This window comes from Patella vulgata, chromosome 4, assembly GCF_932274485.2.
Source record: "Patella vulgata chromosome 4, xgPatVulg1.2, whole genome shotgun sequence".
Lineage (NCBI taxonomy): Eukaryota > Metazoa > Mollusca > Gastropoda > Patellidae > Patella > Patella vulgata.
Window position 1 is genome coordinate 17,887,140 of NC_065882.2, and position 14,023 is coordinate 17,901,162.

The 14,023-nt window shown below is 35.4% G+C and overlaps 1 protein-coding gene across 3 annotated transcripts; it reads right to left on the reverse strand.

The window, feature by feature from the left end:
* Positions 1-1,562: 1,562 nt before the first annotated feature.
* On the reverse strand, positions 1,563-13,404 carry LOC126818594 (uncharacterized). Of its 3 annotated transcripts, none has more exons than XM_050546076.2 (2): positions 13,387-13,404; positions 1,563-4,400 (listed from the first exon to the last, which is right to left on the reverse strand). In XM_050546076.2, exon 2 carries the CDS (start codon positions 4,334-4,336, stop codon positions 2,018-2,020), a length of 2,319 nt encoding a protein of 772 aa, XP_050402033.1. In that variant the 5' UTR covers positions 4,337-4,400; positions 13,387-13,404; the 3' UTR covers positions 1,563-2,017. The 3 variants fall into 3 exon arrangements, with proteins under 3 accessions (XP_050402033.1, XP_050402031.1, XP_050402032.1); XM_050546074.2 differs by lacking the exon at positions 13,387-13,404 and adding an exon at positions 13,242-13,380; XM_050546075.2 differs by lacking the exon at positions 13,387-13,404 and adding an exon at positions 6,766-6,861.
* Between the last annotated feature and the right edge of the window lie 619 nt (positions 13,405-14,023).

The window sequence follows — 14,023 nt, forward strand, 5'->3', positions numbered from 1 at the left end:
TAGTTTGAGTCATTCTATGTGTCTATGACTAGTCTGTATCTACGGTTGTATGCCGTCTTATCATCATTTTATTTTGCAAAATTCAATTTTTTTTCATATATATTTAGCCAGGTGTGCCGCTATTTTTTTTATGTGTCCCAAAGTGTGCCGTTGGCAAAAAAAAGTTGAGAACCACTGCCTTAGACTCTTGAATATATCAGTTTCAAATCCCAGTGTGAGTGGTGAAATTTGCAATCCCTGTTGTTGTTACTTTGTCAGGATCGGACAATATATCCATTTTCTCTCATTTGTCTTTCATTGGTACGCAAAGGGAAGCACAGTAACTGAAACAGACTGATTTGAGGGTCTTGTTATCTTCAGATCAGAACATGAAATGTGAATTAACCCAAGCTCGTGTTGACTTTCTCTCCATGGCTATGCAAGGGAGGTAACTAAAAATGACTAATTTGAATGTCTGAGAATTCATCAGGCCTAATGTTGATCTGTCAGAATTGGTTTGTGGCTGACATGTCAACCCAAAAGTCCAATTGACAGGACCCAATTTAATAGGGTGGGGTGGGGAGGCCTATCGGGTCAAACACCCACAAATTTAGAAAACATTTTTTGAAGCGCCCAATTTTAATTGCATGCTATATAACTAATCGTCTTGTTATGCCAGTAGATTCACATTCATAATTCATTGTAAAGCATGTAAAAGCTAGGCTTTATAGTTCAAAACATAGGATGCTGGGCAATGAAACTCAGGAAGTAATTATTGGATATGATATTGTTGAAAATCAAGACTTCTCGTCTGATGAAAACAGCACCTGTGAATAAATCGGATGGTAACTTGAGTCTCTACAATGTCCATTTTTCAAAGTGCTCACAAGTCATCAACTGGTAAACATCAACTAGCAAATGCAATACCGGTAGTCATGTCTACAGACGGCAAGTTCATGTATCAAACACCTGATACCACTTGTCACTGGCCTTCACCATGTAAAAACTTTAAATCTGTGCAAGGGAGAGAGATTTGGTTTTATGTCTATTCAAGACCATTTTCCTGAAGCAATGGCCCACTGCGAGTTTTACATCTTGATAACATATATGGAGTTAAAGCAAGATCAAGCCTTCTATTGAGAGAGAAATGGGGTTTAATGTTCACTCCAACACAAACTAGGTCATTTCGGGACTAACATATGGTTTAATTTTATTTCAATAATTTGCTTGTGCGTAGGTGTCTTTAGTAATGGGAGGAAACTGGAGGATCCGGAGAAAACCCACGAGGTTGGCCTTCTATTGAAGATGATTCACCACAAACTACGCCATTTCAATAATTTGTTTGCGTCCAGGGGAAAAATGAAGAACCCAGAGAAAGCCCACGACATTAAGCAGCTAATTCTATTCCTTGTTTCGTACATATAGGAATTAGAACCACAACCCTTGCATCCATGACAAAGCTTATGATCTGAAGTTCATGTGTTACACCACTAGGCTGCCCACTGTACCATTTAATACTGCTGTCAACAGATAAACAAGAATCAATTTCTTTCAACTAGTGAAATACTACAGAAGGCATCTAAGATAATAAAAACTATTTTATATATCTTATAAACTTTGTGTTGAGATAAATATTTACATTGTACAATACTTGTAAATTATAACATTTGATAGAAGTAAATAATATCACAAATTATCACCCAATTATTAATATTTCTTTATTGGGCAATCCCACTCCCCAACTTGAACCATTTACCTATTAATATCTATATAAGTACATTTGAAGTATTTTGAGCTTTAGATTTTATCAAAATATTACAATTCACAGTGGAACCTTAGATTTTATTTTACATTAACACTAAGCCTGAAAATTAGACACTTGTCACAGATATTGTCGGGCACAAATTGTGACTCGGTCAGTTACAATCCCTCTGGTACATGTACCTCATCATTTTGACCAGCATTGATTTGTATTTTTCTAGACCCGATTACCACTGATATATTAGATATAAGAGAGGACCTGTATGAAATCACCTATTTATTCTTTTAGGAAATGCATCATTCTACTACCCTCTGATATTAACCACTGTAACATCCTGGACGCTGGTAAATCCTCGTCTGTAGCACCTCCCTGTCTATTATTATTACCTGGTAACTGGGGACTCTTTTGTAAAATTGCCCGAAGTTGGGGGGTATGATCGGGGTTTGAGGTATTTTGATTATGATAAATTTTAGGCGAGTGACTATGGGAAGCAGCGACAGACTGAGAAGAGTTTTTCTGGGAACAATAGTTCTGATGTTGACTACAGTCTTGAAGAGACAAGTTCGGCCATTCTGTCACTTCTATTTCAGACAAACAGTGCATACATAATATGACTATTTTTCCAGTTACGTCGTACGATTTAAACAAACTTTTTTTATCAAAACAATTTGGGTGTGTTTGAACTTTGTGACACTGTGCGTCATTTAAGTTCTGGAATGTTTTGGCACATACCGAACAAGCATAAAGCCAATCAATTATGGCCGTTTTTAAAAGACTCTGAAAAGTTTTCAACACCAACAATTGTATTTTCCTACCCATCGCACCATCTTGGATTGTTTTCAAGTCAAAAACTCCACACGATTCCAAATGTGCAATGAAAGCAGTAAATTTGGAATCCTTGAAATTACAATCTCTAGTTGGACAAATATACACAAATGTATTTTTTGCAACGTCTTTAAGAATAAGATTTGTATGTGTATGTTTTGCCAGTAGATGTTCTTTTGCTTTTTTAAACATCCCTCGACCATTTTCACAATTCAAACACGCAAATGCTGCAACAATTTCCTTGCTCTTTCTTCGAAGATGATGGCTCATCTTTCCCGATACTTCGTCCTCCTCGGAACTATTCGGACAATAATCGGCGTCCTCTGTGTCGTCATCAGAAACACTATCCATACTGGAATCATCGCCATTTTCAATTTCTGCAACAGAATTTTTGTTTTTTCTAGGATGTCTAGGCAATTTTAGATCTGAAGATGTGAGCATGGTTCGTAAAATAGGCAGATGTAATACATTGGCAGGCGGAGAACTTTCACGACTATTTGTGTTATTAGAGCATGATGCATTGGGAGCCATTGTTGTTTCTTTAGATATGTTAGATTGATGTGAATTATGGTCAGACTCTGTGGATGAAATATCTTTTAGTATACTAAGATAATGAGAAGGTGAATGATCGTTACCGGAGGCCATTGTTGAATTATTACATGAAACGTCATAACTGGGGTATTCCTGGTTAAACTGATTTATATTTTCTCCTAGTGATACGGTCTTCGGAACGTAACCCAGTGAATTAGAGTAGGAATCATCGTCTATTTCTATTTTAATAACTGGATGAGGATTTTCCAGAATTTCACTTTTCACAGAAACGTTAACATGAGGGTGGATAATTTCTGGAGTAAAACTTGTCTTATTATTAGTTGGAGACAAATTGTTGTTGGGAGTTACATCCCCTGTAGTATTATTCATTCTCTGGGCAGCAACATTTTTTAAAACATTTTTCGTAAGAATACTTCTTAAAACTGACGGGGATGAATGATCAGGATTGTTTGATGACATCTCATTTGAGTTGGAGTTGTTCAAATCACAAATAATTGTGTTTGATGGCAATGCTGGGTTTGAATATTCATGTGCTTGCTTAGTAGATGTAAAAGTCGCTTGACTGATGTTCTTTACTGATTCCTTACAAATTTGTAACTGATTGTTTGTTGGATTTTTGAGAAATGTGTCATTTGCCGATATTTGTAAATTAATATCATCCTTTTCTATTTTGATTTTCTTAATAATGTCATTAGGAATACAGGTACTATCAGCCATTTTTTCAGCAATCCTTTTCACACCATGTGAACTTGTCAGGGTTTCTTCAGGTGGATTCGGATTTGGATTTTCCTGATGTTTGACAAAATAACAAAACAAAAGTTCATTTGTTATTTCTTCTCTGTGGCACTTTAGTATATGTTTGATAACTTCCCCTCTTGTTAATACTTCGTAACTACAATACTTGCAGCGAAAGCAATGTAACTGCAAATGTTTCAATAATTCATTTTTTTGAACAGTATTAAAATCACAATAATTACACCAAAAGAATGGGATTTCCATACTGACTAAGTTATCTGGATGGTGAATGGTTCCTGTCATCGATAAGGCACCAATCAGATTGTTTGAAACATTATCTTCAAATTGTTGATCATTTGACCTGACAGGTAGAAAGGCACTGTGGTCCAGATTTTCTCCTTGAGAAAGATCTTTCATTTGTCGTTCTCTTGCCAGGCATTCTGGGGGGTTAATGGTCGCAAATGACGCAAGGCAGTTATCCATGGTTAATTCAGGATATCTATAGAATCAGGTAGTGTCAAAATGGTATTACTTCATGGCCAGATTCCTAAAAAATAAAAATAAATTTACAAGATTTTAAAACGTAAATTAACAAAGGTGGATTTAACCTATTGCTGTCCCATATATACCATTGAGTGCAGAATACAAGAAAATCTGTCACAAATTATAGGGCTAGATCATTTCATGGTAATTTACTAGCTTTTTGTCCAGTAAGTGGCCAAATGGTATCCCAAATTATTTTCTATAACCATGGAAATGTCAATGTTGCCGATGCTGGTTGTCATCATACAATTAATCATTTTCTATGTCAATGAAATGAAATGGGGTTTAACGTCCTACTTTTTTGCTCCGAACTGGGCTAATGAAGACGGGCATACGCCATACAGTCTGCTTTGACTTGAGGGAAATTTTACGTGCAGGCCAATATGTACATGGAACCTCAGTTTTTTGTGCCATCCGAACAACTAGACGGCTGTCCTTGTCAGGCCCTCCGTCCTGCATCAGTGACAAGGGGGAACCACGCCGGAAAATCTGGATGGACTTTCTCGGCCAATGCAGGGATCGGACACCCGACCTCCAGGCTAGATAGCCAGGGTCTCACCCACTTAGCAGCGCCTTACCCACTTAGCCACCATGACCCCTATGTCAATGAAAGAAATATTCACTAGACATACAGGTAAATGTATATCCATTCAAACATGCTCTCCATTATTAACTATTAATAACCACCAATTAACTTTATCCATACATAACAACCTCCCCTTCCACCACAAAAAAAAAACAACTTGTGTTATTGCTGCCAATGGAGTGTAAATAAAGGGGACCAATAATAATGAATGACCCCAAAATAGTACCACATATTGTTAATGAGATCCTGTATACACCTTTGTGTAAACGAACCCTTGACAGTTGAAATTGACTTTTAACCCCATATCATTCATGGATTCATTAATAAATGAATGAAATGGGAGTTTAGTCCTACTTTTCTGGACCAACTGGGTTCCTGAAGACGGGCATACACCATACAGTGTGTAATGAGGGAAATTTTGCCCAGACATCAACTGAATTCCAACTGTCATGGGTTCTTTTATATGTGCACGCCAATATTGACATGCAACCTTGTTTTTTGTACCATCCTAATGACTAGACACTTTTCCTTGCCAGGCCCTGCACAAATGACTAAGGGAAACCACGCCAGAAAATCCTGGGGAACTTTCTAACCCAAGACAGGGATCGAACAACGGACCTCGATCCTTTGGGCTTTTCTCCAGGTTCTCTGGTTTCTTCCCACTGCTAAATATCCCTACACGAAATTGAATTATTTGAAATAAAATTGAATCATGTGTTAGTCCCAGAGTGGAGTCTCTCTCTCTATATCTCCCTCTCTCTCTCTCACAAATACTGGTGTACAAATTGAAAATATAGATAGTTTAAAATACACTGAGTCAGATGTGGGTGTGGCCTATACATAAAATAATATAAAATTGCCTAGGACTATAACTATAGTATAGGCTACATACATTGACACAGCCTGATAAATTGACCAGAAATAGGTCAGAGTTCATTGTCTGTCTATAGAAACATAATAGTGAATGTAATAGGGTATAATATCTCATCAATCCAATACTACAGTCATTTTGAGACAAGAGAGAGAGAGAAATGGGGTTTAACGTCCATTCGACACAAACTCGGTTATTTCGGGACTAACATATGGTTTAATGTTTTATTTCAATAATTCGCTTGCACGTAGGGGTCTTAAGCAGTGGGAGAAAACCGGACGACCCAGAGAAAAACCACGAGGTTGGACAGGCGACCCTACTCCTTGTCACGTACAACCGGGGATTCGAAACCACGTCAGTTGACCCAATGACAGGCCTTATGATACAGTGCGCATGCACTAACCATTAGGCCATCCAACCCCTTTATTTTAACTTAAGAGTCGATCCATGGTCCTGGCTGCTTGACTACCTGTCGGCCTATCACAAATCACCCTAACGTGGAAAGAAGAAACTAATACATTATATACAGATTTAAGAATTTAAAACACTTTGATCTAGATTGACATCTCAATTAAATAGGTTCTACTCAAGATATTATGACTCATTTTAATCTAAACGCATAAATTTTTACTAAATACTTTGAGTTCACAATCCATTCTGACATAATTTTATTACAATTTATCACCACAGATATTCTTTTAAACAGTGTACAAGGAGAAGTCTAATTCATATTCAAATGATCAGCCAGTAGCTACATTTATATGAACAGGAACTGGCTAGACATTATGGCTTCCTGTAGGATAGTAAAAATGACCCTATTTTCAAGCATCTTAAGTCACCTCTCATTGTACTATTAGTCTACAGTAATAACTAACACAGATTTGTTTTATAATGTTAAAAACAAAAACTTACTTGTAAACATGACACAAACGACTGACCCATACTAAGATACTTTGAGCTTCACTTAATAACTTCCAGTAAAATACAAGTCCTTGACCTACATTACAACCCACACAAAAGGTCAAAGGTAAAAAACAGACATGAACTCATGGTTGCTATCTTTGGAAAGTTCAAGGGTCAGACTGACTTCTAAATAACCTTGAACTAACACTGGCTGTGAGATATTGAATATTACAGTTGAAGCTATGTCAAGTTATTTATAGCAATGTCACTATCCATGAGCATGAACACATCTTTACTCTGTGATATGATGATATAGCAGGATTCAATTACTCCCTTTGTAAAACATATTATCCTAGTTATCCCTTGTACTGTACTAATAATCAAATCTCTAAATTCCCACCCATCTTCATTAGCCCAGTCGGAGCAGAACAGTAGGACATTAAACCCCATTTCATTTCATCTTCTAATTTTTCATGAATAATTAATTTAGAACATCTGTGGCCAATTGTAGGCTTACATACTAATTATAATGTCATGTTCATAGACACATTTTACAAGGTCAGATATTAAAAAACACTGGGGGGAGGTTGCTATACAACCACCACATACATATATCATTTAAACAACCATTAATCTTAAACCTTCTTATAATATTACACAGCTAGACTGATAAAAAGAGCAACTAATAAGAAGACTGGTTATTGCTACATTTCTACTCACTATATAGCATTAGCCATATCAATATATCATCAAATAGTGATACTAATGCATAATATTTTATTCTTAATTGTATATTCACATATACAGACAATATGGCATTAGCCATATCAATATATCACCAAATAGTGATACTAATGTATAATATTTTATTCTTAATTGTATATTCACATATACAGACAATATGGCTTACTTCAAGTTTTATCAACCTTTCTGTCGTTGATTTCCAACCTCGTGGGTTTTCTCCGGGTCCTCCGGTTTCCTCCCACTGCTAAAGACCCCTACGCGCAAGCGAATTATGTAAATAAAATTAAACCATATGTTAGTCCCGAAATGACCTAGTTTGTGTCGAGTGGACGTTAAACCCCATTTCTCTCTCTCTCTCTCTGTCATTGATTTAATATGTTAATATTTTGATTTAAAGTCTATAAAGTGATTGCCTTAGGTTGGTGATATATATATGAAAAATGTGTAATACATGTATTAGGTATCCTATCCAAGTAATGTGCATTATTTAGTCTAAAAGAGAGAGAGAAATGGGGTTTAACGTCCACTCGACACAAACTAGGTCATTTCGGTACTAACATGGTTTAATTTTATTTCAATAATTCCCTTGCGCTGAGGGGTCTTTAGCACTAGCAGTGGGAGGAAACCACAGAAAACCCACAAGTTTGGACAGGCGACCCTACTTCTTGTCACGTACAACCGGGGATTCGAAACCACACCAGTTGACTTAATGACAGGCCTTATGATACAGCGCACACATGCTAACAATTCGGCCATCCAACCCCCCTATTTAGTCTAAAAATATTCAGAAATGAATCAAATATACGTGAAGCAACAACTAGATTTTATTTGTTTTTATACTGTTAATAAAGTGAAGAGGTTATTGGTATGATTATTCTAAAGGATCTATTAACCAACAACAATCAATAAAACAATGACTGTAATTTGCCTCATCTGCAGCTCTTGGCGTTCTTCTGATAAATAGAGGAAATTTTGAGAATTAAGGATGAAATATTTGGAGAAGAAAAAATAGCATTGAATAAAATATCGCAATATGTTGAATTATGAATATTATTTTAGCGTAATACATCGATGTTCTGGTATATTGTTACTGGTTTAAATGTAGTAGCGTTTTGGAAATATTGTTATGACCAAATACTACCCATTTTTATTTGTATAATATAATGGTACTTATTATACCAATACTACCCATTTTTATTTGTAGAATATAATGGTAATTATACCAATATAATGGTACTTACATGTATACCAATGTCTAGGATATAATATGGTGTGAATTAGTTGAATTTCTTGAAATGTATTATTGTTTGTATCAACATAAATCCTATCAATGTATTACTTGTATATGTACATGTATGTCTTTTCTGTGTACTTTATGTGTTTTCTGTGTAATTTATGTGTTTTCTCTGTGTAATTTATGTGTTTTCTGTGTAATGGACATTAAGATGCAATAAACATCTTATCTTATTTCATTATTTTTTAATTCTGTTTTTTTTTTCAAATTTATATTTTAATACTTATCTCTGAAGTACATGTACATGTAAGTAAAATATATTCTGTCCATAATATTTAAAGATTCTTATACTGCTTAAAAGGCGTATTTTGTCATCCTTTACTAATTACTTTCACATTTTGTTGTTGGGATATGTTTTTATTTGTTTATTACAAAATTCGCCTCTGAAACCATTGGTTACACGACTCATGTACTGATTATAAAATGCTAATTGGGTCTTAAATATTGTATATCTGGATCCTATAGTTTCCCGGTAAGATATCAATATTGATTGAAAATCATGTTTTTAATTTTGAATATTATGGAAAATATTGAGTTGGAGTCTTAACTTTTTTAATTAGCTATTATTAGGGATAGATAGTAATTAATCTATAAATTAATTTAATTCTGGTCATCAGTACATTGTAAGTGAAAGTGGTTGATTTGTTAAGTTGGTAAAACTATTGTTTTAAATGTCTTAAAACTTAACTCTTCAATAATTATATACATGTATTTATATCAACACTTTCTAAGGAAGTAATTTGGATATAAAAAGACAAATGTATGTCAGATAAATTATTAGTTGGAGAGACCAGTTTAGGGAACCAGTATACTAGTTGGAAGTCTGATTTGAAGGAAATTAACAGTTGTTTAATTGTTGCTGTTATTTGCCCCTGAATATAAGTGTTAAAGATCCATTGCAATAGTAAGTGCAGGAGGACCACACTAGACTAAACGCAAACAGAACCGATAAGACCAATTACACAGACCTGACGCAAACTACACAGACATGGCAAGCAATAAACAACAGATATCAAAAAAAGTGAATGGATCCGTGGGGCCAGCCGTAAGCATCCACTGCCCTGTTCAGGTTTCACTCAAAGGGAAAAACAAAACAATGGTTTACAAGAAAGACGCAATAAAGAGACCGGTCTTGACAGCGGTTTATCCTGAATGGTGTTTCTTGATGGAGATAGTCTGCCAGTTGATGTCATGAATTGAGTCAAAAAATTAACAATAATAATGGTGATAATCCTGATAGAATTTCAGAAAATACTAAAATATTAATAAATAGTGTAGTGTATTCATTCTGATACTTTAAGAACATCCGTCAACAAGCTACATTTCCTGAATAGTCAGTCAAACTTATATACTGATACTTTCTATGCTGACTGAATAGTTTTCCTGATAACTCAGTGGTCAAAACAATACTGATTGAAATGGACCAATATGGAATTATAATTTGAGTTTTTAATTTTGAATATTATGGAAAATATTCAGTTAGAGATTTAGCTCCTTTAAAGTGTATTTTTATCTAAGATGGTTATGCTAGTTTGTTATGATAAGGCAGGTGTAAAATCTTCTCAATAACTTTGGCTATGAGTTTCATTTTGATCGTAATGTTATATTACACACTTTACATGATTTAGATATTTGAATGAGTACAATACTGTTATAATGTAAGTGTTGAAAAACCAATGTTGTAGATAGCAGCCATACATTAGGAATGGGCAGATTTTCGACATTACTCCAATCCCAAAAGGAAACAACTACCAATGTACAAGTAACTTTGGGTGATTTTTTTTGAAGATTTTTCAATTTCAAACCATTGCATGACACAGGACAGAGTAAAATCTTGTATTATTGTAGGCCTACTTATAGTCTTGTTTTTCCAACCATATGAAATTAATTACAATCTATTATGTATGTAACATTTATTTCTTGATGTGAGTGAAATGAATTTTAAGGAACAAAAGCGTAAAAGTGATTAAAAAAGCAGTGGTAATTTAGAATTGTTTAGTTTTGTCTTTGAAGTATTTCTAGCGAAAAGAACATCGCTAAAATCATTGGTTTTTAGGTAATGGTATGATTGAAACCACCTACATGTAACAAACTCCTTCTGCTTATTAATGCCTGTAACATCTTATGAATAAGATAATTCTATACTAATACATGTAGTATCGATAATTAACTCAACTGCAAATATTATAGGTTAAGTTAATCAAGTTGTGTTTTTCACTGACTTAACCGGTCATGACAGTTCACATACACTTGCTAGTACAAAGCAATACGTGATGTCAACCACAAACACACTAACAACAATTTTGCCAATTCCGCGAATCAACTCATGTTTTAAAAAAAAAATTGTTTTACAATCATGAGGATACATTTGGTGGTATTTAGAGTACCGGATCAGGTAGGATTGGTTAAATTATCCTGCAGGAAGAGGATAAGAGCTTATTGTTGTGATGTTGCTCTGTGGCTGTAACACTACAGTGCGTGTATAACGGATGTCAGCTGTTTTGTAACCTGGCTGTTTCGTACTTGGTTCATTCGTACCTCACGTCATTAGCCGTTTCGCACCTCAAATTGATTCTACCTTTTCTTATGTTGTTGAAATAGTTAAAGGAGCTATATCGCTAACATTTGGGACCTAGATATTGACAAAAGTGGGTCACAACGCATATAATACTGTAATATGAATGTATATAAACTGATTTACATTTAATGGTTTCCGTTTTTACTCCAATTTCAAATCAGTTATGTTCGGCGAAATAAGCCAGCAGTCTCAAGCGAGTGCAAATTTCTAGCGTCTGGTTATTCCAGTCTACATACGCCGTTTGATTTGGTGCAATGTGTCTAGCCTCGTCCCTCGAGTCTCTTGATACAACTGGGGCTGAAGCGCATTATGGTACACGATTCGTGTACCAATGGTAAAATGTTTATTCTGTCTTAAACATTGGATATCAAAAGCCCATCTTTTTCCGGTAAGATCACAATATGAATGTTGATTTAATTTGACAAATAAATCGTGTTTTCAATGTTGAAGATTTAGCTACTTTAAAAGAAATTGAAATAAAGGTGAAACAATTTGATCAAATCCAACGGTACGGCTACGCTAAATTTATAAAAGTGGCTGCCAAGCCATAATTAGAATATGCACAAGATTTGTACCTCAAATTGATTAGTTTGTTTTCCTAAATGTCATGGCTCTCAATCTCAAAAGTTTTAGACGTCAAATAGGTAACACTGATATTATTGTGGACTTAACTCGGCTGCCCAGTTCATGTGGTATCACGTCATTTGGGACTCACGTCATTTGGGACTCAACATAAACGACATTTGGGACTCAGTTGATGACGTTTGGGACTTGATTGGCGTCAATTGGGACTCAACACAAACGACATTTGGGACTCAACACAAACGACATTTGGGACTATTTATTTATGAGATATATAGTAACAGCTGTCTTTCGTTTTATTTAGTTGATCGGCGATTGTTGAGACCGCGATTAACACTGCTAGTTCTCCTTTGTTTTGTTTTATCTGCGAGTATAAAACTTCTCCTTTGTTTTGTTTTATCTGCGAGTATAAAACTTGACAATAATATATTGTTGAAAATTTGGGTATATTTAGTAATACTTCGTTGTTTTTCTTTTATCAAATAGTAAACGAGCTTGATTGACCGACCACTGCTAATGTTTTTTCGTGAAACGGTATAACTGCAATCAACACACGGTCGCCATTCTCGATGATTGACAACTCACGTTTTTATCCTCATCCACCAAAGAACCGTTAGGTTTCTTTGAACATACTGCAATAACATCGGGATTATCAGTTAATCAGCTTTAATTATCCCGCTTTGATCATTGCCATTTCTTATATTTTCCACAAAAAAACCTTGCCGTGTACGCACTAATTTATCGATTGGTATTGCCATCTACGACAAGCATGTCAACGTGCAGCTCACGGATTATCGTTAACAATTTCTAGGGGCTTGTAAAAAAGATTGCATGTCGTGTAAATATTTTGTTTTTTGTGTAGGTCATTTTCAAATAAATTCATCAGCATATTATTCGTTTTAAATAAATATATAACTTTTATGAGAAATGTTTTATCGTTTGGTTGAGCCTTTTAGTAACCACGTGTTTCATGTTAATAAATATTTTCTTTCGTGTTTTGAATTGGCCTATTTCTAATAAATTATCCCGAGTCCCAAACGTCGTACACCCGAGTCCCAAACGACGTATACCAAAGTCCCAAACGTCGTATACCCGAGTCCCAAATGTCGTGGTCATGGTCATATTTTTTTGAGTCCCAAATGACATGTAATCGTTCATGTTGGCTGAAAATGCTTATTATTAGTACTGACAGTGACAGTAATTTGAGTAAATTATAATTACATTACAAAACAATGTTAGCCTATTGAATTATTGTTACAAATATGTGGAAAAAGCAGTTACCGGTACCTGATAAACGAGAAGTCGTGAAAAATATATTTCTTATCCTGTACGTCTTGCAAAAGTTAAAAGAAACTAAAGAAAATTCACATTCTTTCTGTTAAATTGAACATATTCATTTGTTGATTGTTGAACATGTTTGTTGTTATTTTACCTCAGAGCCCTTGTAACGTATGAGAGTTACCTCCTCGCGTGGCGCTGCGAACGCGAATTACTTGTTTCCGGTACAGATAATTCGTCCTTTGTAAGGGTTAGTGCTAAATGATAAGGTCAGCTCAATTTTTCGTCATAGGTCACGAGATGTAAACAGGGTTAGCGCTAATCCCAACCCTAACCCTTTGGTAAGGGCTAGATCTATTTGTTATGGCCAGCCCAATTTTTGTCATGGTCGTTGAGATGTAAAATAAGGTTAGGGCACGTGATTGTTGGAGAGATTATACATGTAGTTGTTTCGTGATGGGTTTCGGAACACATTAGGCTACATTAGCAAGTTAGGTCAATCCATGTCTACAATTTTGGTGCTGTTCTCGTCCCGTTAGTGGTGGCGCCACCCGTCGGTGGAGGGAGGGGCAAAGCTGGAGCAAAGTCCAAGGGTAAAAGTGGGCAAAGGCGCGAGTTTCAACTAGGGGTATTGGGGGCCTCTTCCAGAAATGTTTGAAAAACATACTGCCAGAAATGCAGTCTGGCAATTTTTCAGGAAAGATCGTTGAGATAAACAGAGCTTACCAGATACCGCCTGTCGACAAATCGTTAGTTTATCCCACCAGAGAGGAAGTTGTCAAATGAACGGA

Excerpts from the sequence above, each read along its gene's own strand:
- LOC126818594 (XM_050546076.2), bottom strand. The coding sequence starts at position 4,336 with ATGGATAACTGCCTTGCGTCATTTGCGACCATTAACCCCCCAGAATGC.